Source organism: Spodoptera frugiperda, chromosome 7 (assembly GCF_023101765.2).
Source record: "Spodoptera frugiperda isolate SF20-4 chromosome 7, AGI-APGP_CSIRO_Sfru_2.0, whole genome shotgun sequence".
NCBI lineage: Eukaryota > Metazoa > Arthropoda > Insecta > Lepidoptera > Noctuidae > Spodoptera > Spodoptera frugiperda.
The window spans coordinates 8,589,587-8,614,051 of record NC_064218.1 but is presented as its reverse complement, the minus strand read 5'-3'; the positions used below and the strand labels follow the sequence as shown (position 1 = coordinate 8,614,051).

Below are 24,465 nucleotides of genomic sequence, written 5' to 3'. Positions count from 1 at the left end.
GAGTAGTCCGTTAGGAAATGCCGGTCTCATCTAGTTTTTATTTTTATATAATAATTTTTACGTGTAAAAGCGCTCCTTTTTAGCCTATTTACAAAAATAAACTCATTATTTCACTGTTTCAATGTCCACCATGCACCTCAATTCGCTTTCTTGGGGAATAATATCAGAAACATTTTATATTCAAATTTGAATCGAACCGACTAATAATAATAATGATGTTTAATGCCATATAAGCCTTTTTATCGTTCCAGATTAACCCTAGAGAACTTGGAAGACTTCCAGCAAATGTTGAGCGAGAAAGAGCCGATGTTTCAAGTGGACGCCATACTGGTGCCGCCCGACATCGCCATGCGGCCCACGCAAACCGAGGTCTGCAACATACTCGGATACGACGTCAAACATTTTCTTAACAGGTATGTTAGATTTACGAATCTAAATCATTTTGATTGGTAAACATAATCAGATTTTTTTATAGAATAAATCGGTAAGCGAGCATACGGATCACTTGCTGTAAGCAATCGCCGCCGCCCATGGACACTTGAAACACCAGAGTTAGTCTCGCTAAAACTCGAGAACAGCTAGACCACTTTGGCAAATTTAGGTCTCGATTTTTTTGTAGGAGTCCAAGGAATGTTGAAAAGGTGAGATAATAATGTTCGAGGTGGTACGAAGTTTGTCGTGTCAGCTAGTTAGTCATAAAGTCCGTAATCCACTTGAGCTTAACCACGGGCACCAGCTAGTGCATTATAAAAGTTGAAGAACAAACAATGCATCTACGCAATGCACTATTCTCTATTTCATTGTCTGGACTTTAAAAGAGACCATGACCTGTGAGTTTGTTTCGGCATTTCTTCTCTCTTCTCGGATAGGAAATGCCGGCCTCATCTAGCTACTTGAAATATTGACGTGTAAAAGTGTTATTTTATAACCTAGGAGCATACAACCTACATAGCTCCGTCCCTCTTGCATTGATCAATGATCGACCATTCTGACACAACTATAATAGCAGACTAAGGCCCCAGAAATAAATATCATTTATCTATTTCGAGCTCATCCTCCATTTGTAACCCAGGATGACAGCATTTTCTCGTTGGATGAAGAAGACCTGCCTCCCTTGCCCCCCACAGCGTATAGAGGAGGCGACGGGCAACGAGTTCTATACATTCTCCTTCTTTGAAGATATACTACGGGTAGCAGCCATCAATGACATCACGCTGCTCATACAGGACACCATCTTCAGACTTACTACTGATATTTATACTTATATTGTCAAGTATGTTTCATTTTTGTATGTTTTATAATTTTGATGTAATAATTTTGGCTTTGACTTTAACCTACAATTTTTGCTATGCGTACACGCATTGTGAGATAAACGATTGCACGGCAACTGCGGGTTCACTTATAATAGAAAACACTGTTCACGTTGTTCATAGACAGTTTTTTTAAGATGGAGTTTACAATGCAATTTGTACCAATAGTATGATTAATAGTGCCAAAATATCGGAAACTCATAGACATAAAAAAACATGGTAAATATCCCGTTTTAAGTTCTAATGTTAGACTTACTATACCTAATGCGCTCTAACAAGGTGCGGCTGACAGATGCCAGTATGACGTTGACGTCTCTCTTTAGGGATGGACATTAGAAAAATCTTTTTTTATCGCTATCGATACTCGCAGCATACATTTAATTCTCTTGAATTTTTTTATTAAATGTGTGTGTTATTTAGTTGTGCAGTCTAACTACATGTATATACTTGTCAAAATAAATATTTTATGACCGAGCCCTGAGGTGTTTTAGAGTTACAGTTTTACAGAACCGTGAAGAAAACAAGGATATATTAATTTGTATATGTTGGAATAGTACCACCACGCATTATCAATGGCGCCGGAAATGTCTAGAAAAATGCCTACTACATATTTCTGCTCAGATAATGTCACTGTGGTTTGGGCAGAGAGAGCCGCGTCTACAGTGGATTTACCCACATAATTAAAGGTTTTTTAAGAATGATAATTGAACGACGCACGATTTTCGGTTTTTATTCTAAAAAACCATCGACTACCTATCCATCGTAGCCGTACATCCCATCACTAAACACGACTATGGCTTTACGTTATACGCATAACACTTTACTTTATTTTTCATTTCATTAGATTTTAATTGAATACTAGAACATTCCGGTTGGTTTTAATTTAATTAACTACGCATCCGAATGATTTAACATAATACGAATGTGATACAGCTAAAATATTAAGGCATAATTTTTAAATCGCAGCAACTTTCAAGAGTGATACGAAACGTTACTGAATCTGTCAGCCGCACCTTGTTAGAGCGCATTAGGTATAAAGGTACCTGTTTTAACTGTTTAAACCTACTTTCAACAATTTACCTTTGGTAAATAAATTTTTGTATGTTTGTTTGAACACGCTAATCACCAGAACGGTCCAAATTGTATAATTCATTTTATAGATATAATATTGAAGACTAGAAACAGTGTGATCGATCACTCTACAAACAATGGTAGATAATAATAACATATTTGTAAACCCATACTTATTTCAGATGGCAAAAATACGCCCACCTTTGGTCGTACGACAAGCACTTATCATGCGAGAAATACATACAGAAATACGACCAAATCTTTAAATATGATGAGAAATTCTTCTTTTTCGAAGACATTATAAATGATTTAGATGAACATGTGAAGTTTGTGGACATTGGAGCCATTAGGGTCAATTTAAGGCCTGTGATACAGCAGGTACAGGACCATGCGCAGGAGTGGAAGAATATACTTGGAGATTGTATTGCGTTGAAAACTAGGACCAATATGTATGAATTGAAGAATCAAATTGATGTGAGTTGTTGTTGTATTTTTTTTATAGTATAAGCCGGTAAACGAGCGTTTGTTTTACGTTGTAGCCGGTCGAGTTGACCTATTCGTGCCGAAACATGGCTGTCCCACACTTGTATTTGAAAAATGTATAGATAGCCTAGTTACTAGTTCCTGAAGCATAGTTGCTTATATCTATTATTAAAAATAATAGACTCGATATCAGAAACTATACCTCTATACATAATAAGGATAGACTGAAGAAATATTATCAGTTTAATATATCAAGTGTAGTAATTAGGTCCTTAGGCAAAAATAAATTATTTCGACTTTTTCAATATAATAAATAATCACACTTTCATTCATAGACTTGATGATCTACTTAATTTTCGACTTTTTCTAGTAAATTTTCTAGAAATAACTCTCCTTTTGTCGTAAAAATCTAATGACGTCATAACGCCCTTATCATACATAATTCATAGAAAAAAAGAACGTTTTTGATGTTACGAAAAAAAGTATTGAATTTGACTATTAGGATATGAATTATCTGTTTAGTTATTCCATTAATTAGTTGCGAAACAAACAATATATGTAACACCCTTCCACCAGAATCTCCGCATGACGGTGAACATGAACATCAAAGGTCTGGAGGACTTCAAGCTGGTGATGGCCACCATCACGCTGGTGCAGCAGATGACCATCACCGCCGAATGCAAGTACAAGAACATGCAGGAGATATTCCACATGCTTCGACAGCATAATATTGATGTACGTATGTAGAATGCTGTTATGCTGTTCCAGAAGACTTATTGTACTTCTAGAAACTTGAAGGACAGAGAAGATTTTTTTGTGTAATTAGCCGGTAAACGAGCAGACTGATCACCTGATGGTAAGCAATCAGCGCCGCCCATGGACTCAAATAAAATTACTCTACCGTTAATGCTATGAGTACTGCCCAAAACCGCATTCTCTTTACCCATCTGACCTCAGAAGGGTATTTAGATGCCGGTTACTTCTAACTGACTGCACAGTTGGTGCGGTGGCTGGGCGACCGGTTTCCGCGTAATGTGTTGCAGGCTCCATTGCCGCACGGCGCTACTCTTTGTGTAAACCACAAATTGTTGTTTCGGGTGTATGTTTGTAAACGCACCTACGGCACACAGGAGAAAATCCTAGAACAGGGCAATGTTCCTTGTCAGTCAACAATATCGCTGCGATGTCACCCGACGTCGCAGTAAGCCCGGGGATACATGTCGCTCGACAAATGTTCTTAGTGGGGACGAGGCTTTACACGTCTTTTGACCGATTTAATGACAAAGATATTACATAATACTGCTGCAGGTGTAACAGTACAAATAAGATTTATGTAACATTATTATTATTCTTACCACAGGTATCGGAAGACGATCTTATCTTCGCTAAAAACTTGGAATCAGCCTGGGGCAGCCTGTACCAAACGACGCTGTTCCGTGCAGCGACTCTAGAGAAGACTAAAGAAAAGTTCTCAAAGATGAACGTTATAGAGATAGCGAACTTCTTGAGAGAACTCGACGAGTTCGTGGAGAAGTTCGATGCTGAGGGACCGGGGACCGTTGGAGACGATATGGACAGAGGCTTGTTGCTTATTGAGGTACTCTTTTTTCTTCTTCTTTCTGTGGATAGTTTTATACTGGGTCATCGCTCACGAATAGTAGACAATATCTTACATTTTAACCGACCTCAAAAAAAGGAGGTTATCGGTTTGACATGTAATATGTATGTGTATGTGTGTATGTGCGCGATAATGTATCTCGCATTTGGCTAAACCGATTTAGATGCGGTTTTCTGCATAGTATTTTTCAGACTTATCAATCCCAATTAACTTTAACAATTTAAGGCGGTTCCCTTTTTTTAAATGTTTGATATTATTTGTATTTGTTACACTTCATCCAATGTTTTTTCAATTATGAGCTTAGTTCTGATGTAATAAGTCTGAGTAGTTTCTCAGACACATGACATAGTTTCTAAACTCATCCTGGAAATTAAATTCCAAAATTGTTTAAATTGTTTTGGTGACCGAAATTGGAACTTTTAACTCAATAATGGTTACGACTGCAATTAACAAGATACAAAAGTGATGCCTTGCTCACAGGAATACACAAAATACTTCGATGAGTTTGAAAATCGTAAGAAGTTATTGCAAGCTGCGGAACAACTTTTCGACAATCCTTTAGCGGACTTCTCGAACTTTAACCGCGCGAGGACAGACTTCAGTTATATGGAGCAGATATACAAGATATACAAAGCACAGAAATACGCCAGGGAGATATGGTCCAAGACCCTATGGACCAACCTGAACCCACAGGCCCTTGTGGATGGTATTGAGCAGTTCTTCAAGGAATTCAGGTGAGGATTGTTTGTGAAGTATATCTATCTTGACACTAATCTATGCTATTGTTGCATATTAAAAAGAAAATCCCGGTTATAGCGTAAATAAATTGTGTATAGAATTCGAAGCGTTTGCTATTCGAACAAAACAGCGTTGAAATTGCCAAAATACTATGCTACTATTATGCCATATCGATTATTTTAAAACACGGTCAAACCATCAAAAGTCGCCTAGTTTTTGGGGGGAAAAGACTAAGGAGTGTGATTCTTACCTCACTAAACCCTACCCTGTTGCCACCACTCTCTCTCCAATCTCTCAATAGACCATGCCAGAAACCCCTACGGTTTAACGCCTACGGGCTACGGGTCATTCCTAGCATAGTTTCAGCAAGCTATTTATAGATTTGCTAATTATATATGAAATGTTGACTTAACTTCCATACAAAATGTTTAATTAAACACCTTTCTCCTTAGAAAACTGCCGAAAATCATTCGTCAGACTCCAAGCGGTCAGATGCTGGACCTGAAGATGAGGCAGTTCAAGAATGTGGTGCCGTTGATGGTGTCCCTCAAGAACGAAGCCATGCGCGAGAGACATTGGAAGGAACTCATGAAGAAGACTGGTAAGTGGACTATATTTGGGCGTCTAGAAAGATTCCGTAACGTTTGTATTGGAAATTGAATTATTAAATTTCATCGTCTTTTTCTAAAGCAATAAAAAAGGTAATTTAAAAAACTAAAAAACCCGACTGCGTTTCTTAAATATTAAAATGAAAAAACCCTAAAACAAGACAGTCATCGTAAACTTGAAGCAGTCGGGACCCATTTTAGAAAGCCAGCCGCATATGTGCCCTCACTAAGTCTTTATATTTAGAATGGGTCCCGACTGCTATAGATAACCTATATAATATATATAAGGAGGGTTATACCTATATTATAATATAGGTATAACCCTCCTTGCGCAGTCGGGTAATAAAACGAAAAGGAGCGTTGATGTGTTGTTATGTAACACACATTACAAGGGTTAAAAGGCTAATAGGGAAGATGCAATATTTTTATTTATGTTTTCATTGTAAAGCATTCCATGTAGAATAGACCACAAGTATATTAAAAATTAAAAAAAAACCAAATTTATTGCAAAAAATGCGTTTTGAAACTGACAGTTTAAATTTTCGCGCGGAAACGGACCTATAGTTCCGATGACGTCATACCTGTTTGTCAATGTCTGTCACTGTTCACTGTTTGTTACCGTTCGCTGGCTTTTTTCAAAATTTCCTCTATTTTCAAGATATATTTTGATAAAACTAAAAATGGACATTCCATCAACATCTGGTGATTACAACAACAGCACCAAAAAAAACCGCATTGACTCATGTTTCGTGCCATTGTGTCCATCAACTTCAACCAAATTTCCTAATAAATTGTTTTTAACTGGGCCTTCTGATCCCAAACTGAGAAAAAAGTGGTTCCAAGCTAAAAATGTATAGACTTTACCACCTGGAGCTTGTATCATGGCAGACAGAGGCTTCAAGCACATTTGCACAAGCAATTTCAGTTGATAAGACCACCTAGTGTTAACAACACTAAGAAAAGTTCAAGAGATGATGTACTAAGGTCAAAGAAAATTGCAAGCCTGCGAATTCATATTGAAAGAGTGATCAGAAGACTGCGTGAGTTTGCTTTTTTGAAGCCACAAGCCTGTGTTTATCATTTCCTAATTCCCCATTTAGACTATAGTATAATCATTTGGTGTGCGCTTGTCAATTTGCAATCACCTTTAATTAAAATTGAATAAAAAATAGTATTTAAAAAACAAAGTTTTATTTAAAATATATACAAAATGTAATTAAGTATTATAAATATCTTTTAATTTTGGAAATACAGCATCTATCCAGAATTTCTTTGCAGCATTCATAACAGATACAAAGCTGTTATCAAATGGCACATTATAAATATCAACTGCTTTTGATTTTTCAAAATCTGGGTGTGCTATACAGAAAAGTGCCATTTTTCTTTCACTGAAAAACATTTATTTATCGGAGGCTCCTCAGATCTTCTGTGTAACCATAGCAATAGTGCAGCAGCATGCTTACACCTGGAAATAGATTTTGGTCAAAATTATCCATGCTACAGTTTAACTATTTAAAATAACCTGAAATGTTTACCTTCAGAAGCCGCACAATCTTCGCATTGGCAGGACTGAACCAAGCTTTGCGTTTCATTTATAATGGCTGTAACACGATAACCTTCTTTACGTATTTTATGCTCCGGCGTAACTCGACTTTTTACTATACATAATTCTCCATCTCTTTTGATTTGAACATAGCCGATTGCGTTATCGCCATATTATTTCTACACTCGAAAACTCCGCACTTTCGATAAAAAAAGTTACAACCATGTCTACGCTAACTTTTGGTAGATTCCTGGAATCTGCTTTGATAAACCCAGCTTCCATTTTTAGCCGATAAATGCAAAATAATTTTCGCTTAAAATGTTGACATTCACAACTCAAAGTTGTCATAGCAGGAGTGACGTCACTAAACACTGATTGGTGTATTGAAATACGTTTCTTTACACATAACTTTTTATTCATAATTTATGATAAAAATCAACATTAAATAAAATGAAAACCTTGCTGTGGCCCTTCTTTTATTCTTTTTTAGCATTTTAATAACAAAATTTTCATAAATATTATTTTTGCATCTTCCCTATTGATCTAGGTGTCATATTTTGCGGCATTGTGTTATGTACATATTCGGAATCACAAATTTTTTCTCCATCGAATGATGTAATAATTAGCCAATCAAAAATAATTAACTTTGATTAATTTATCAGTTATAACAGTTCCAGAAACCGATACACTCTATAAAAGGATTTCCTAACTTAGAAATCCATGTCTTGTTTGGCAAAATGATATAAGTAGTGTTTTAAATCGAAAGTATTGTTTGTATCTCAACTAAATTAAGCTATTTAGTGTATCATTTTATAATATTTTATTTTGGTATGCGTTTTAGGTCAGGATTTCGACATGTCCCCGGACCGCTTCACGTTGGAGAACATGTTCGCAATGGAACTGCATAAGTACCAAGATGTAGCTGAGGAGATTGTCAACCATGCTATCAAAGTAACTTTTTGTTTGCTAATGTCAATGATTCGTTTGATACTCGTATGACTACATTTCTATATTCAGCAGAAACTTTCTTATAAGTAAGGATTGTGATAAAATATAGATCTTCTTTCTAAAGGGATAAAATATCTTTAAAAGTAGACTTATTCCTTACAAATCACAAAATAAAGTACTATTTCAAGCTAAGTTGAGCTGAAAAACTACTCTACAGAAGGCTTAGAACGATTTTGTTTTACCACTTCACGGTCTTGTTTCGATCTCGTTAAACGTATTACAAACTCGTACTACTAAGCCATCAGATTTTGGTCAAGATGTTTAGGTAAATGACTTCAGGAAGAAGCTTAATTAGTTAATTTGACAAAACAATGACTAATATACCCCATTAATGTCGCAGGAACTAGCGATAGAACGCGGCGTGAAAGACATACAGGATACGTGGGCTAGCATAGCGTTCACGGTGGCGCGCCACTTCAACCGCGGCGAGGACCGCGGGTACACGCTCAACCCGTGCGACGAGATCTCCGTCAAGCTGGACGATGATGCCATGACGCTGCAGAGCATGGCTGCTTCACAGTAAGTCGATTATAAAACAGATTTGAATACCGCCTATTAAAACTGCCTACAAAATCAGATACTGTATTAGTAATAGGAAGGGCCTTACATATTTTACAAACAATTAAAAAAAATCTGATATATAGATAGAATGGTGTTCCCCTGGTTGCACCAGCTCATTCAAAGCGCAAAAAGCTGTTATACTCTTTTAACCAGAAACTGAGATTATTTTCTCAATTACTTCACGTTTGATTTTCATAATGTTTGTTTCTTAAACAAGTATAATTAAGAATATTTTTTAGAATAAAATTAAATTAAGAAGAGAAAGAATAAAATTAAACTGTCCGCAGCAACATTGTTTTCTTCTATCATTAGACTAAATTGCTACTGCAAAGCCTCAATCAACGTATTCTTCTAGATTCATCGGTCCATTCCTCTCCGTGGTACATACATGGGAGCGACGCCTGTCTCTCATATCAGAGGTTATTGAGGAGTGGATGGCTACGCAACGCAAGTGGCTCTACCTGGAGGGTATCTTCGTAGGCGGGGATATACGCACGCAACTGCCCGAGGAAGCCAAGAAGTTTGATGATATTGATAGGTCTTTTAGGAAGGTCAGTGTTACTTTGTTTTTTTACCCGACTGCCAAGGAAGGGTTATGTTTTTCGCGCGTATCTTGTATGTATGAGCCTAATATTCTTTATTACCTCATTTCTTCGAAACGGCTTGATGGATTTCGACAATCAGGGTATCGTTGGATTCGTCTTAATTACCCAAGTGTTCTTAGATATGTGACGTAAAACAAAAAAAACATGGCGGCCGTGAGGCGCCATAGATAGGAGTAAAAAAAAAAAAATTTTTTTTATTTGCTACAATATGGGTATCAAATTAAAGAGCTCATCATGAGGATTCCAAAATGGTATATCACTGACATATAGAAAAAAAAAATACTTGCAATTATGTTCTTTATTATCCAAACTAAATACTCGTATAGGTACTACGCGACGCGATTGACTAGCGGTGTCTGAACTTAAAAGTGAAAAGTGATAATAAAAGTACGTCTTAACTAATTTATTTACAATGAATTTATTTATAAATAAAGGACTAGCGACCCGCCCTCGCTTTGCTGAACGTTAAATAAGGAATCTATCTACATAGTCGTTTACCTATAGAACATGCGACGCGTCAACTGTAAAGACCGTTTTTTGTCTAAAACTAGTAGAAATTTTGAAACAGTGTAAAGAGCAAATTTTATCTTCATTTAATGTAGAAAATTAATAGACTATTTAAAAGGATAAGGATTAATACTATTACGGACAAAAACACCTCACAATAAAAGGACCCATTATACCCATTGGTCCCGACTGTTGCACTCAATTATGTTTCGCATAAGATTATTATTTTTTGTGTATTGATTATGAAATTATTTAATTTTGTGGTAATAGCATTGCTATCTACACTTTTAGACTAAGCTTGTTTTTTACTTTTCAGTTTTTATTTAAAGTGTTTTTTATGCAGTCGGGTTTTTTAATTTTTTAAATTTATTTATTTTTTTAGATTCATTCTTTATTTTAATAGTCGTAAGGGTCGTAGATTCGATTTTCGATAGGATTTTTTTTTATTATTTTTTGATGAAGGATAATAATCCAATGACTTTTCCCGCCTTGGGCCAGGCGAGAGGGAGTGTTAAACTCTTACTGACTAAAAACCACCGCGTTCCTACTCATACTTTTCAAGCTGGAGCCCCGGTAAATCTGCCGTCCGCAGCTCCGAAATTGCTGGGTCAATCTTACGTGCACAATGACTGACTGCGCATGGGATATTTCAGATCATGTTGGATACGGCTAAGAGGCTGAATGTGGTCGACTGCTGTACCATTAGCGGTAGGCTGGAGGAGTTCGTTAACCTCGGCATTGGACTGCAAAAGTACGTACAAAATACTTGACGTGATTTCAAAAACGAATGACACTTTAGAATAATAAAGTTATGGACGATGGGCGAGTCTTTTTGGTAGAGCTTGTTCACAGAGGCGTTAAATAAATTTCGACCTACGATTGTCTGTTAAAACTGTTATAAGTATTGGTAAAAACTTAACTTTAAACTAAATCTACGACTTCCTATCCATGTCCATATCCCAACTTTCTTGGAGTCAATACAATGCCTTCTTCCATACTATCCCATCAGACATCATCACACACTCCTCATTGTTTATGTCACTCATTTCTCTTTCTTATCACGCTGAAGAAAATACTCCTACGATAAAATTTTACTTAGCGCCCGTTTATATAAGTTCCTGATAAACTTATGTGACACATAGGTAATATAAGTGCCGTTAACTTATGTGATAGATAGTGCATACAAATTACGTTCTTAATTCAAAGTTATCTGATACATAGCGGCTATCCAGTGTGAAACAAGTCCTCAAAATTCCACGGTTATTGCTTATCTGCTTTCAGGTGTCAAAAGTCCCTGAACGACTACTTGGACTCCAAACGACGTATATTTCCGCGATTCTTCTTCATATCGACGGACGAACTGCTCTCTATTCTTGGAAGCAGCGAGTGTAGTTGTGTACAGGAACATATGATCAAAGTAAGTTGATATCGGTACTGTGACTAGCTAGTTGACTGCCAAGTAAAGGTTTATGGAACAGTAAGAAAAATTTCCTAAGAAAAGGAGAATCCTCCGACCAGGCGAGGTGATCATGCTTGGCGGGCTTTCTACCCAACTGTAGTTCGTTGGGATTTTCTATCCATGTTTATTAGCACATAAACTTCATAATAATGTGCGATGTAGGATTTATGACGTCATCCGTTGATTTACTCTTCGATGTATGACTTTAGTCGTCTGTCACTTTTCATGTCTTGTGTCGCTACAAAAGGATTATCGGTTCAAATAGGGGATTTTTCTGGATCTTCCTAGATGGCGGTAATAAAGCGTACGGTCCCGTTAGCTTAGTTTTGAAGGCAATAAAGATTAATGGACGAAGCGCAATGGCTGGATCCTTTTTATATTGGAAATAGATAGACGTTTGGCTGCTATCTCATTAAGTGAAATGTTTGCAGATGTTCGACAATATCCGATCATTGGAGCTATATGTTGACCACACTAACCGTCCCGTGGCTGCCAAAATGATATCCGCTGAAGCTGAGGTAAGAATAATAACAACTACATCTATCCTTTGTATTCTTCTTTTTTCTTTGACACGCTCCAAATTAATATTGCTTTATTTTGTCGTGTAGATAATGGATTTCCGTAATGTAGTATATACAGAGGGCCGCGTAGAAGACTGGATGAACCTCGTACTGAGGGAAATGATGAATAGCAATAAGTTCATCACCAAGAAGGCTATCTTCTACTACGGTAGGAACTGGAAGGTTCCGAGGTGAGTCTGGGCAATATTATTATGTATACTATAAACAGATATATACAGCATGTACCCCCTATTTTTTTTTTTTTTTTTTTGACAATCAGTATATAAGGAATACAATGGATATGTGTTGGAATGTTTTAAGACACATCACATCTTCGGTGATGCGTGAAATCGTGTCAGATTCTTACTGACTAAAAACTAACCTGTTCCAAATTTTGATGTAAGAAATTATAATGATTTATGATTTAAAATAATCTATGATTCATAAGTGTATCATATATTATTTATTAGTCAGTTTATGTACAAGTGTGCCTACCTAATTTTTTTTTTATATTCTGTGGCGAATGTCGTTGGTTATGCATTTATTCTGTTTTGATACTTTATTAATTTTCCTAAATAAATAAAATAAGACTGTAAGCCTATATCCCTAAACTATCTACGAAGCGGGAGAATTATACCAAAACCCCTCCTTCCTCTTAAAGCTTCCTCTATATTCAACAGCAAATGTACAGTGCTGTGAACGAGACCTGGCAGGTCTGAAGTTAGGCTTTGCGAACTTTCGCGCAGGTACATTCGTGTACAAAACTATTACTGCAATATTATTTTTTATAAACCTAATGTACTAATAAAATTCCCTAATCAGTGACGAAGTACAAATAAACCAAATATATTATTTTTTCATAAACTGCGTTAAATCATAAATGAGTTTTCTCGCTTGGCGATTTAAAACTCTATTGTATTTTGGTGGCATATTTAATAATATAAGTGCCAACTGACATTTGCACAAATTAATTGCAAACTAAAACACTAAACAAAAACTAACAAAATACTTCAAAACTTAACAATAAAAATTAACAACAGTAATAACGAAATATACGAAAAGTTTTGTTACCGACTGCACTCAAGGTGACTCAAGACAGAGATAGTGACACTAACACAACGCCGATCCTAACGTGTGACAGAGACATATTACCGGGTACCGAATATTGCCGAAAAAGCACGAAGATTCACGAATGATGTTAAAGTGGCGTGCGTGAGGGTGTTGTTTAATCGATTTTCTTAAAATCGATTACTACGAGACAAATTACTTATCACACAAAAATATATTTATTTTCAATGTTATATTGATGTTTTAAATTTTCTTAAACAGTCGTTACTCAAATAGTCGTTAATGATAATTGATATTCGAGTAAATCATAACTTTCAATTGAGAAAATACTTTCTTTTCGTTTTATTTTCATGTCGAAATATCATTTATTAATGACAAAATTAACTATATTTCTAAATTTTATTTCTTTTAATATATCATATAAAAAAACAATAAACTCTAAATAAAAATATGGATTGCGATATTTGATCGTTAAAGGGTCAATTGTATTTAGAAATGGTCAATCTCTAGCCTAGATCGCCGACCCCGGCTCTCGCCTCATGCCATCATTTGGTTCTAAAAAAGACTTATTGCGCAGCCTTCTGCACGTAGTTCGTAGTGCCAAGATCCGTTGAGAGTACTGTATGTCAGCTAATGGTGATAACCATGCACTCCCATTAACTACTTTCTTTCACCTTAGGACGGAATGGATCCTCCAGTACCAAGGCATGGTGTGTCTCGCCGCTAACGGAGTGTGGTGGACTGCGGAGACTGAGGAGACGTTCATCCGTATCCGCAAGGGGAACAAGCGCGCCATGAAGGAACATTTAGCGCAGCAGAACGAACAGCTTGATGGATTGGTCGTTAAAGTCAGACAGGGTGAGTTTTACATTAACCTCTCGTATACTTATAAGCTTAGGATGTTAGCGATAAGGTCGCTTTTGTACCCTACCATCATCATTGTGCAATAAAGATTATTTAGGTATATAAGACACAATAGAAAACATTTTGTCTCGCGTAGATCTGCGTAGATACCGAGGGTTAATGGTACGTTTCTTTTTGATGAATAAATAAATGAAAAGTATATTTGACTTCGAAGAAAATATCCTAATTTTGTAGTATCTGCTCTAGTCTTTTTAAAGACTCTTGTGACCTATATCCCTAGAACACTTCATAGAACGAAGTGTGATTTGCCCTAAGATCAGAAAAGGGGAGATCCTTCGACCAGACTATGTAACTGTAACTGTCCAGAAGTTAAACGTTGGAATTTTTATTTGTACCCTTAGTAGTAGCTAGTAGTAACTTTGCTTTACGTTTAACGAGATCGAAACGAGAGCGCGTTCGGCGCTGATTGGTTTGTTCATTCACAACGGTCCATCTGAGCGCCGAACGCGCTCTCGTTTCGTACTGTATTATGGCGTGGGGTATGTTTTGTAGAATTTGGCTCGGGCTTTGGAGAACCATTTTATTATTATATTTATCGTTTAACTTGTCTTCCTAATATATGGTCGCTACAAGGTAAAAATGTGATTTACCTCATTATCTTCCAGACCTATCGTCAAACGACCGGCTCAAGTTCCGCACGATCACGACAATAGACGTGCACGCGCGTGACATCATCGAGGGGTTCGTGCGTGACAACGTGACGGACGCCAGCGAGTTCGAGTGGGAGAGCCAGCTCCGGTTCTACTGGCTGAAGAAGGATGATGGGCTGTGGATCAGGCAGTGCACAGGTATGTCCAGTTGTAATTCAGGTTTTAATTATATTTGAAGAAAGTTAAAGCAACGTCACGCCTTTTATCCCCGAAAGGGTAGGCGGAGGTGTTCATTACGACACGGTAATGCCGCTATACAATGTACACCCACTTTTCACCATTTGTGTTGTAAGTCACATGGAATAGGAGGTGAGCCTCTTGCCATATACTGGACAAAATTCCAGACTCCGTGCTGCTACTGAGAAATTTTCGAAAAACCGAAAGCCCCCCAGCTATACTTTGCCCGACCCAGGAATCGAACCCGAGACCCCTTGTTCGGGAGTCGCACTTGCGACCACTCGACCAACGAGGTAGTCATTTGAAGAAAGTGTATAAGGTCTATTTTGAAAAGTTATCTTTGAACATGCTTGTTGACTGTCTCGTTGGTCAAATGATAAGCACGGCTCAAGCCACGCTCTCAAATTCTGGACTATGTGCAAGAACTGCAACAGTACTTTTTACTTCTAACAACAAAATATTCAGTCAGTTAGGCTATTACGAAAATCAGTTAAGCTATTATTTATTGACGAAAATTGAACCTGAAATCTTTTACTCAGTAGTCTTAGTTGATATTACACGACCACAAAGCAGTATTTTTCTTTTACTTCGCAAATTAACAATAATGATAAAAAAAAAATTAATGTATTTTTATCGACAGGCGTCTTCGAGTACGGTTACGAGTACATGGGTCTGAATGGTCGGCTGGTGATCACGCCACTGACCGACAGAATCTACCTCACCATCACACAGGCTCTTACCATGCAACTGGGGGGAGCTCCTGCAGGTAAACTAATATTTTAACAAGATTAATATTTAAGTCTTTGACTACCAATAGAAAACTGTTGAAGATCCGCTAACGTCGGTCACCGGTGACCACCACGGCGTTCAATGTGTTAACATTGTGTTTGCCATGTAACTTACAACAATAGTATAATCGTGCTCTCACCCATCATTCTCATGAATAAGGAGGCTTTTCCTCCAGAGATTTGCTATGCTACGTTGCTGTGGATGCGTTTCGCTTCCACTAATCATACTCATTATTCATAGCTTAGCACTGGTGGAAACGGACTCAATTAAGCTATATTTTTAGATGGAAAGATACGTGCTATGGATGGCTTCCCTACTATCGATACATTGTATACTCGAGCTGCGCATCTTCCTCACATATTCTCACTCGAGCTGGACCAACATTTTTATACAAAATTAGCTACTTTCGCCCGATTTAACCCATTTTGCTCGGCTCCTATTGGCCATAGCGTGATGTTTTATAGCCTATAGCCTTCCTCGATAAATGCACAATTTGACCCAAAAATAATTATTTAATTCAGACCAGTAGTTCCTGAGATGAGTGCATTCAGACAAACAAAGTCTTCAGCTTTATAATATTAGTATTAGTATAGATATGTCCAATGTCCACCCTCCTAGGTCCCGCGGGTACAGGCAAGACAGAAACAACGAAGGACTTAGCCAAAGCCATGGGTCTACTATGCGTGGTGACCAATTGCGGAGAAGGCATGGACTTCCGCGCAGTGGGACAGATCCTCGCCGGGCTCTGCCAGTGTGGAGCCTGGGGCTGCTTCGATGAGTTCAACAGAATCGATATATCTGTGCTTAGCGTCATATCTTCCCAGCTGCAGTGCATCAGAAGCGCGCTGTTAATGAAGCTGAAGAGGTTTACTGTGAGTTTTTAAAGTTTTTTTGGTATTTGTAGTAATATTGGTACTTAAGAGATGATGTAAACCTATTTTACCATACTGTACCCTTAGTACGAGTTTGCTTTACGTTGAACGAAAACGAAACGAGAGCGTTCGGCGTTTTGATTTACTGATTGCAAATGAACCAACCAATTAAACCGTCGAATGGGGTCTCGTTTCGATTTCGTTAAGCGTAAAATATTCTTAGATTACTTCATTAAATAATAAAATTACATGCATTCATGTCCATTCTTCTTCATCTTAAATCTTATGCTGCGTCCACATCTGACCAATGCGCTTCAAGTATCTCACGCACGAACTGCGCGCGTGAATTTTCACGTTCCTACCCACCTCAAATTTAGACGCCACAATACTCATTTAACTTAAAATCGATTGCTCTAACAAATATATTTCTATTTCCTACTACAGTTTGAAGGTCAAGAAATAGCGATGGACAGCAAAGTGGGTATCTTCATCACCATGAACCCTGGGTACGCGGGGCGCACGGAGTTGCCGGAGTCTGTGAAGGCATTGTTCAGGCCGGTCGTCTGCATCCTGCCCGACCTGGAGCTCATCTGCCAGATCTCACTGTTCTCTGATGGATTTCTTACTGCTAAGGTGAGGTTTCATTTTATAGTTTTAGTTCTGTAAAAGTTTTTTTCAATCGACAGTGAATTTTAATAAAAGTACCCGAGTCTCACATCAAACCAGTCGCAAACCTCTTCTTATTTTTATTTATTTTCAAGTAATATGACTTATAGTTTTTATTAGCGACAATTTGACTTATACACTATGTTTGTAAGATATTATCACACACACAAACTTAACCTACAAACTTAACTGCAGTAGTAGTGTGACATATATGACTGCTGCGCCATGACAGATGCTGCCGACACTCTGCAACAGTGATTCACAAAATGCACAACCAAGCCTGCTAGCAATCGTAGATAGAATGCTATTGCTACTGCCCTTCACCTATATTAGCTTAGAAGAAAGGTTGGTGAAAACGGGGATTAAAGTCTCCAATCCCCCACAGGTGCTAGCAAAGAAGATGACAGTGCTGTACCACGTGGCGCAGCAACAACTGTCGAAGCAGTCGCACTACGACTGGGGCCTGCGGGCCCTCACGGCAGTGCTGCGGATGGCGGGGAAACTGCGCAGGGACTCGCCCGGGCTCAGTGAGATTATGGTGCTTATGAGGGCACTCAGGTATAGTGCATATTTAGGATCTATAGGTATAATTTTTGGAATTGTAGTCAAACCAGCAGGTAGACTGCCTGATGGTAAGTGATTATTGCCGCCTATAGACATTCAGATCACCAGATATGGATACGTGTGATTTTTATTTACCCATTGCCATAGGAGTGATCCATCCAGAACGAAAACGAAACGAGGGCGCGATCGGCATTCTGATTGGCCGATGAGAACGAACCAACCAATCAAAGCGCCAAATTCACTCTCGTTTCGATCTCGTTAAATGTAAAACAAACTCGTACTAAGCTTTCTGTTGACTAATTTCAGAGTAAATAACAAGATATCCTTTAAATATTACTATTAAATTGAAAAATATACAACACAAAAATTATACAATACCTTTAACCTATCCAATTCTTTCTCTCAGGGACATGAACAATCCAAAGTTCGTGTTTGAAGACGTGCCATTGTTCCTGGGTCTGATCAAGGATCTGTTCCCTGGGCTGGAGTGTCCACGCGTGGGCTACCCAGACTTCAACGCTGCGGTCACTGAAGTACTGGAGAGAGACGGCTATATCGTGCTGGCTCATCAAGTTAGTAAAATAACGTCTGGCTTCCACCAATCATGGTACACATAGCTTAGCACTGGTGGACTCAGTTAAGCTGTTTTTTATATGGAAAGATACGTGCTATGGATGCGTACTATGGATGCGTGCTATGGATGTGTGCACTACACATCTTCCTCGCACAGCTACATAGTTTAGTATCAGTGGAAACGATCACATAGTTTCACATCTTAGCTATTCAATCTTCATATTATACCTACATAACACATCTCTTGTAGATAAACCACCCTCAGAGTCCATTCTAATGTCACTAAAATGCATCATCAACCAATAATAAATACATTACTGTACTATCCTACTCCAGGTGGACAAAGTGGTACAGCTGTACGAGACGATGATGACCCGCCACTGCACCATGCTGGTGGGTCCCACGGGTGGGGGCAAGACCGTCATACTGCACACTATCGTCAAGTCGCAGACACTGATGGGGCTGCCTACTAAACTTACTGTGCTCAATCCTAAGGTAAGACTATGATTTACATCGTTGAACGATTTTGCTAAAAACTTTGTGACACTAGCCTACTCGTACCCTCCAGGGCTGCGGACTACGTAGTGGGTTTACCGGAGTGAGAAGTAGGAACAAGGTGGTTTTTAGTCAGTAAGACTCTGACACTCCTTCTCGCCTCGCCCATGGCGGGAGAACACATTGGATGATTTTCCCCCCTTAAAAAAAGCCTCGTACCCTGTCTTGCTTTATCTGCATTCAGCAATCTCTTTATAACCAAACTACTTCCGCGTCCCGCTCGTATTGGTCATAGCGTAATGTTCATAGCTAATAGCCTTTCATGACAAATGCAGTATATAGTAGTATCCAACACAAAAATAATGATTCAAATCAGACCAGTACTTCCAGAAATTAGCGCGTTCAAACAAACAAACTCTTCAACTTTATAGATGAGTATATAGATAGTGACATGTTGAAGAGCTGAATTAAAACTACATACCTCCAATCAACAACATTCATGTTGACGAACTTCCACCTAAGGCGCCCTCACCCTCTATAAAACCTTGAATAATGCGTTAACAAATATTTCCTTCCACAGGCATGTTCAGTAATAGAACTGTATGGAATTTTGGATCCTGTTACCAGAGACTGGACTGACGGTTTATACTCCAAAATATTCCGAGAAATGAACAGGTATTTGTGACATAATTTTACACAAGTATACATAGTATAGGAGTTCCATAGTCTCTACCTACCCTCATGGGAGATAGGCGTGAGGTGTGTAGTATGTACGTCTCACTATCAATCAAAAGGCCCCTTTTGCTTCGCCGTAGTTAGGTAAAAAGAAGCTAAATATAAATTTAATAATTTTTCCAAGATTCGACAGTCATTGAAAGCGTAAAATTGCACTTAACACAATAAGGTTAATTTTTCATTGTCGTTGGAATTATTTTGAGAGATGTTTTATGACCTTATACCTAAAACAAATCATTCACAAAATACCAAGTCTAAAATCGTCTAAAAACTTTGATTACGCCTAACAATCACTCATTCTTTTTATTCTTCACCATTTTTCTACCAGACCAGCAGAAAAAGATGAACGTCGCTATTCCTTATTCGACGGTGACGTAGACGCCCTATGGATTGAGAACATGAACTCCGTAATGGATGACAATAAGCTGCTCACCTTGGCCAATGGCGAGAGGATACGTCTAGCCCCATACTGTTCCCTACTCTTCGAAGTGGGGGACCTGAACTATGCGTCCCCTGCTACCGTGTCTAGAGCCGGCATGGTGTTTGTGGATCCTAAGAATTTGGGATACCAACCGTATTGGGACAGGTTAGTGCTTTAACATTTTTTTTTTTATATTTGATGGTTCGACGTTTGGCCGCTATCTCGCCTGGTAGTAAGTGATGATGCGGCCTACGATTGAGCACGTCTGCCCATGAGCAACCTATTCACTCGGGCCTTGAAGACACCCAGGTTACACCTATACCCATCAGGAAACAGATTCTGGCAAAGAATTCCACTCTCTAACAGTTCTTGTAGTTAGTCTAGTTGACTTATACTTTAATAAATAAGTGTTGTTTATTGATTGAGGAAAAAGGTACTTAAGATGAGTGCTTATAAATCGCAGCATCTTAGTTTTTTTTTTTAATCTAGCTTTCTTTCCTGTATTTTTTTTTACAATTTTTATATTTATTTCTGAATTATTTTATGAAATGAAATATACTAAAACCGAGCTCACACAGATGGCTGCGCTGTCGCAACAACGAAGAAGAGCGTGAGCAATTGAACGGCATGTTCGACCACTACGTGACGGGCGCCATCAACTACATCATCTTCGGCATGTTCGGGCTGCAGCAACAGACTCCGCTCAAGACTATCGTACCACAGACTCCACTAAACCTGGTTAGAACCAGTATACTTCTTATAGACATAAGACGTACGGCATTTCTATTGAAAAGCGCTTATCGTTTATCGTCAAGCGATCCAGCTGCTCGTTTGTACACATTACGGCGCATAATGCCGCTATACAATGTACACCCACTTTTTTACCTACCTACATGGTGCCATATTATGAAGCTGGACCCAATTCTAGACTCCGTACCACCACTGAGAAATTTTCAAAAAACCGAAAAAAGTCCAGTAACACATTGTCCTACCCAGGAATCGAATCAGAGACCGCTTGACCGACAGTCGCACTTGGGACCACTTGACCAACGAGGCAGTCATTTTTTATTACAATTTCCAAATTATTCTACTATTGTTGAATATGTACAGGTGGTGCAGTTATGCTACATGATAAGCGGGCTGCTACCGAATAGGGAGGACGCTAATGAAGAAATTGATAGGACGGTCGTCGAATGCGTGTTCATGGTGGTAAGTTAAATAAACATAATTTTATATCACACCCTTTCTTTGTCGTGGAGCTAGATAGAGGAAAGAGGAGTGTATCTAGTAGTTACTTTTACATATATAACCTCACGCCTGTCTTCCATGGGCGTAGGTAGAGACAAAGTTACCGAGGCTCCACCTTAAAATGCAGTAGTAGAAACTGGGTGTTAGTAGTAAGAGCCTGACACTCCCTCTCGCTTGAAAAATAGTGATTCAAACAACGAGAAGATTACAGTAGCTAATGTCTCATTAAATAACTGATACTACACATTAGATAAGTCATTATTATCAGATAATTTAGAGCACATGTTTTATTACATAAGATTTCAAGGTAACACGTATCAATAGTACGTGCTTATAATGTTGTAAATTAATAAAATATTGTTCTGTTTCTGACTCGGTGACAAATTTCGAAGAGTGAATGTATCGGGGGCGTAGCTCAGATGGTAGAGCGCTCGCTTAGCATGCGAGAGGTACCGGGATCGATACCCGGCGCCTCCAATTTTTATTTTGTTTTACTTTTGCAAGGCAAAGTGAATGTCTTTTTATTAAGAAATTGTTTAAGTGCACAAGAAATGGTTTGTTTTGCTGACTGTACACATCGGGGGCGTAGCTCAGATGGTAGAGCGCTCGCTTAGCATGCGAGAGGTACCGGGATCGATACCCGGCGCCTCCAACTATTTTCTTTTTACCCGACTGCGCCAGAAGGAGGGTTATGTTTTTCGAGTGTATGTATGTATGTATGTATGTATGTACATATGTATAATTGTTTGGCACGCTCTGCAGCCTAAACGGCTTGATGGATTTTGACTTGAGAGGTGTCGTTAGATTCGTATTTACTGTGAGAGTGACACTGGATATATCAAAATAATAAAAAAACAAAATGGCGGATTTTTGGCGCCAAATTCGAATATTTCTCACTCTCTAGCCTAAACGGCTTGACGGATTTTGACTTGAGAGGTGTCGTTAGATTCGTATTTACTGTGAGAGTGACACTGGATATATCAAAATTAATAAAAAAACAAAATGGCGGATTTTTGGCGTCAAATTCGAATATTGCTCACTCTCTAGCCTGAACGACTCGATGGATTTCCGCTTTATAGGGGTCGTTTGATTCGTATTTACTGTCAGAGTGACACTAGATATATCAAAATGAAAAAATAATAAAACTAAAAATAAATAAATAAAAAAAGTAATTTAAAAAACTAAAAAACCCGACTGCGTTTCTTTATAATATTAAAATGAAAAAACCCTAAAACAAGAAAGTAATCGTAAAATTTAAGCAGTCGGGACCCATTCTAAATATAAAGACTTTGTGAGGGCACATACGGCTTGCTTTCTAGAATGGGTCCCGACTGCTTAAATTTTACGATTACTTTCTTGTTTTAGGGTTTTTTCATTTTAATATTATAAAGAAACGCAGTCGGGTTTTTTAGTTTTTTATTTTCTTCTTTCACTTAAGACACTAAGTCTAAACATAAACTAAAGTAAGACATAAACCACAAATATAAAACTAAATCATTTTGCTATCATTTATAACTGCCATTAAATAAAGTAAAAAAAAACCTATTTGCCTAAATTCCTGAACCAATGCAAGACGCGAGAACCAAACCAGGGTGGTAGTGGTCACCATGGCCTCTCTCTGTAGCTTTTAAAATAAATGTATAATGATCCGACATAATGACGGCGCCAGACGTGCGCGTACAAGCTTTTCACATTGTGTGGTAAAAAGGACATTAGATGCTATTTTTCTGCCACACAATATGAACAATGAACAAGCAAGTACGCGCATGTCTGGCGCGGGAATAAGCAAACTGTTTAGCTGTTGTACAACTGCATCGCACATTAGTAAAGTTTTGGTATTGTTCCAGTCAATGTACAACAGCCTTGGGGCCACTATCATAGACGATGGTCGTTTCGACTTCGACGTATACATCAAGAAAGCGTGCCCAATGATGCTCGTAGAAGATGTACTGGAGAAGAAGGCTACGACAAGTAATAAAGTTTATTTAACTAGAGAAGAAATTAGAGTAAAATGTTGTTAATATAGATAAAAAGCAAAAAGTCAACGTCACGCGGTGTTCCCAGGCGGTCACCCATCCAAGTACTGACCGCGCCCGATGTTGCTTAACTTCGGTGATCGGACGAGAACCGGTGTTTTCAACGTGGTATGGACGTTGACGATTGGTGTGGCGTAAATTGGCTGCACAATCGATGTGTATAGAATTTCTTATTAGAATTATGCTGGAAGGATAAACCTGATACAATACCCAATTCATTTTATGTTTCATCATTCTAGCGAACAGTAGATTATCAATGTAAATAATCTATAGCATAATGCAGACTCTGTTGATAAAAACATCAATAAAGAAGTTTACTCTACTACTATACATAGGCCACTACAAACGTGCGAACTATAAATGTAACTATCCCGCACAACTCGCATAAGTGTGAGCGAGAGATCTGATAAAAAATACTTAATGACAGTTCACACGTTTGTAATGACCCAACTATAACACCTACTACAATTTTCGCAGAACACTTCCCAATGGGCTTCCCGACTCTATACGACTATTGTCTGGAACTTACCACCAAGACCTGGGAGGCGTGGGAGTGGCTGGTACCTGAGTATATCCACGATAGGGAGATGAAGTTCCCAGCTATACTGGTGCCCACCGTGGACACACTACGACTGACCTGGCTCATCAAGATCATGGAGGGCGTGAGTTATTGTGTACCTTATGTAGTAGATGTTGAGGTCTATTTTAGCTGTACACGACAGAGATGAAGAGATACCTTTGGATTTACCTGGCTCATCAAGATTATGGAGGGCGTAAGTTATTGTGTACCTTATGTAGTAGAGATTAAGGTATATTTTAGCTATACACGACAGAGATGAAGAGATACCTTGCGATTGAACTGGCTCATCAAAATCATGGAGGGTGTAAGTTATTATGTACCTTATGTAGTAGAGATTAAGCTATATTTTAGCTGTACACCACAAAGATGAAGAGATACCTTTGGATTTACCTGGCTCATCAAGATTATGGAGGGCGTAAGTTATTGTGTACCTTATGTAGTAGATATTGAGGTCTATTTTAGCTGCACACGACAGACATGAAGAGATACCTTGCGATTGAACTGGCTCATCAACATTATGGAGTGTGTAAGTTATTGTGTACCTTATGTAGTAGATGTTGAGGTCTATTTTAGCTGCACACGACAGACATGAAGAG

The 24,465-nt window shown here is 38.3% G+C and overlaps 1 protein-coding gene and 3 non-coding genes across 4 annotated transcripts in view; 3 read left to right on the top strand and 1 right to left on the bottom strand.

Moving 5' to 3' along the window:
- LOC118266067 (dynein axonemal heavy chain 10) overlaps positions 1-24,465 on the top strand; it is a 73,629-nt gene that overhangs the window by 5,333 nt on the left and 43,831 nt on the right. The window contains exons 8-35 of the mRNA XM_050695088.1: positions 252-413; positions 1,073-1,273; positions 2,564-2,855; positions 3,441-3,599; positions 4,225-4,461; positions 4,963-5,216; positions 5,673-5,821; positions 8,213-8,322; positions 8,720-8,898; positions 9,296-9,491; positions 10,706-10,803; positions 11,334-11,469; positions 11,943-12,029; positions 12,120-12,262; positions 13,819-13,997; positions 14,669-14,851; positions 15,531-15,656; positions 16,298-16,551; positions 16,996-17,184; positions 17,603-17,775; positions 18,188-18,353; positions 18,691-18,849; positions 19,430-19,524; positions 19,913-20,170; positions 20,584-20,743; positions 21,116-21,214; positions 23,101-23,224; positions 23,767-23,951. Of these exons, the coding sequence (XP_050551045.1) occupies positions 252-413; positions 1,073-1,273; positions 2,564-2,855; positions 3,441-3,599; positions 4,225-4,461; positions 4,963-5,216; positions 5,673-5,821; positions 8,213-8,322; positions 8,720-8,898; positions 9,296-9,491; positions 10,706-10,803; positions 11,334-11,469; positions 11,943-12,029; positions 12,120-12,262; positions 13,819-13,997; positions 14,669-14,851; positions 15,531-15,656; positions 16,298-16,551; positions 16,996-17,184; positions 17,603-17,775; positions 18,188-18,353; positions 18,691-18,849; positions 19,430-19,524; positions 19,913-20,170; positions 20,584-20,743; positions 21,116-21,214; positions 23,101-23,224; positions 23,767-23,951 (4,753 nt within the window). The remainder of the gene's footprint in view (positions 1-251; positions 414-1,072; positions 1,274-2,563; positions 2,856-3,440; positions 3,600-4,224; positions 4,462-4,962; positions 5,217-5,672; positions 5,822-8,212; positions 8,323-8,719; positions 8,899-9,295; positions 9,492-10,705; positions 10,804-11,333; positions 11,470-11,942; positions 12,030-12,119; positions 12,263-13,818; positions 13,998-14,668; positions 14,852-15,530; positions 15,657-16,297; positions 16,552-16,995; positions 17,185-17,602; positions 17,776-18,187; positions 18,354-18,690; positions 18,850-19,429; positions 19,525-19,912; positions 20,171-20,583; positions 20,744-21,115; positions 21,215-23,100; positions 23,225-23,766; positions 23,952-24,465) is intronic.
- Positions 21,658-21,730, top strand: Trnaa-agc (transfer RNA alanine (anticodon AGC)). Its single transcript has one exon. It is a non-coding gene; the product is annotated as a tRNA-Ala (tRNA).
- On the top strand, positions 21,833-21,905 carry Trnaa-agc (transfer RNA alanine (anticodon AGC)). Its single transcript has one exon. It is a non-coding gene; the product is annotated as a tRNA-Ala (tRNA).
- On the bottom strand, positions 23,293-23,411 carry LOC118266547 (5S ribosomal RNA). The gene has a single exon (XR_004782872.1). It is a non-coding gene; the product is annotated as a 5S ribosomal RNA (ribosomal RNA).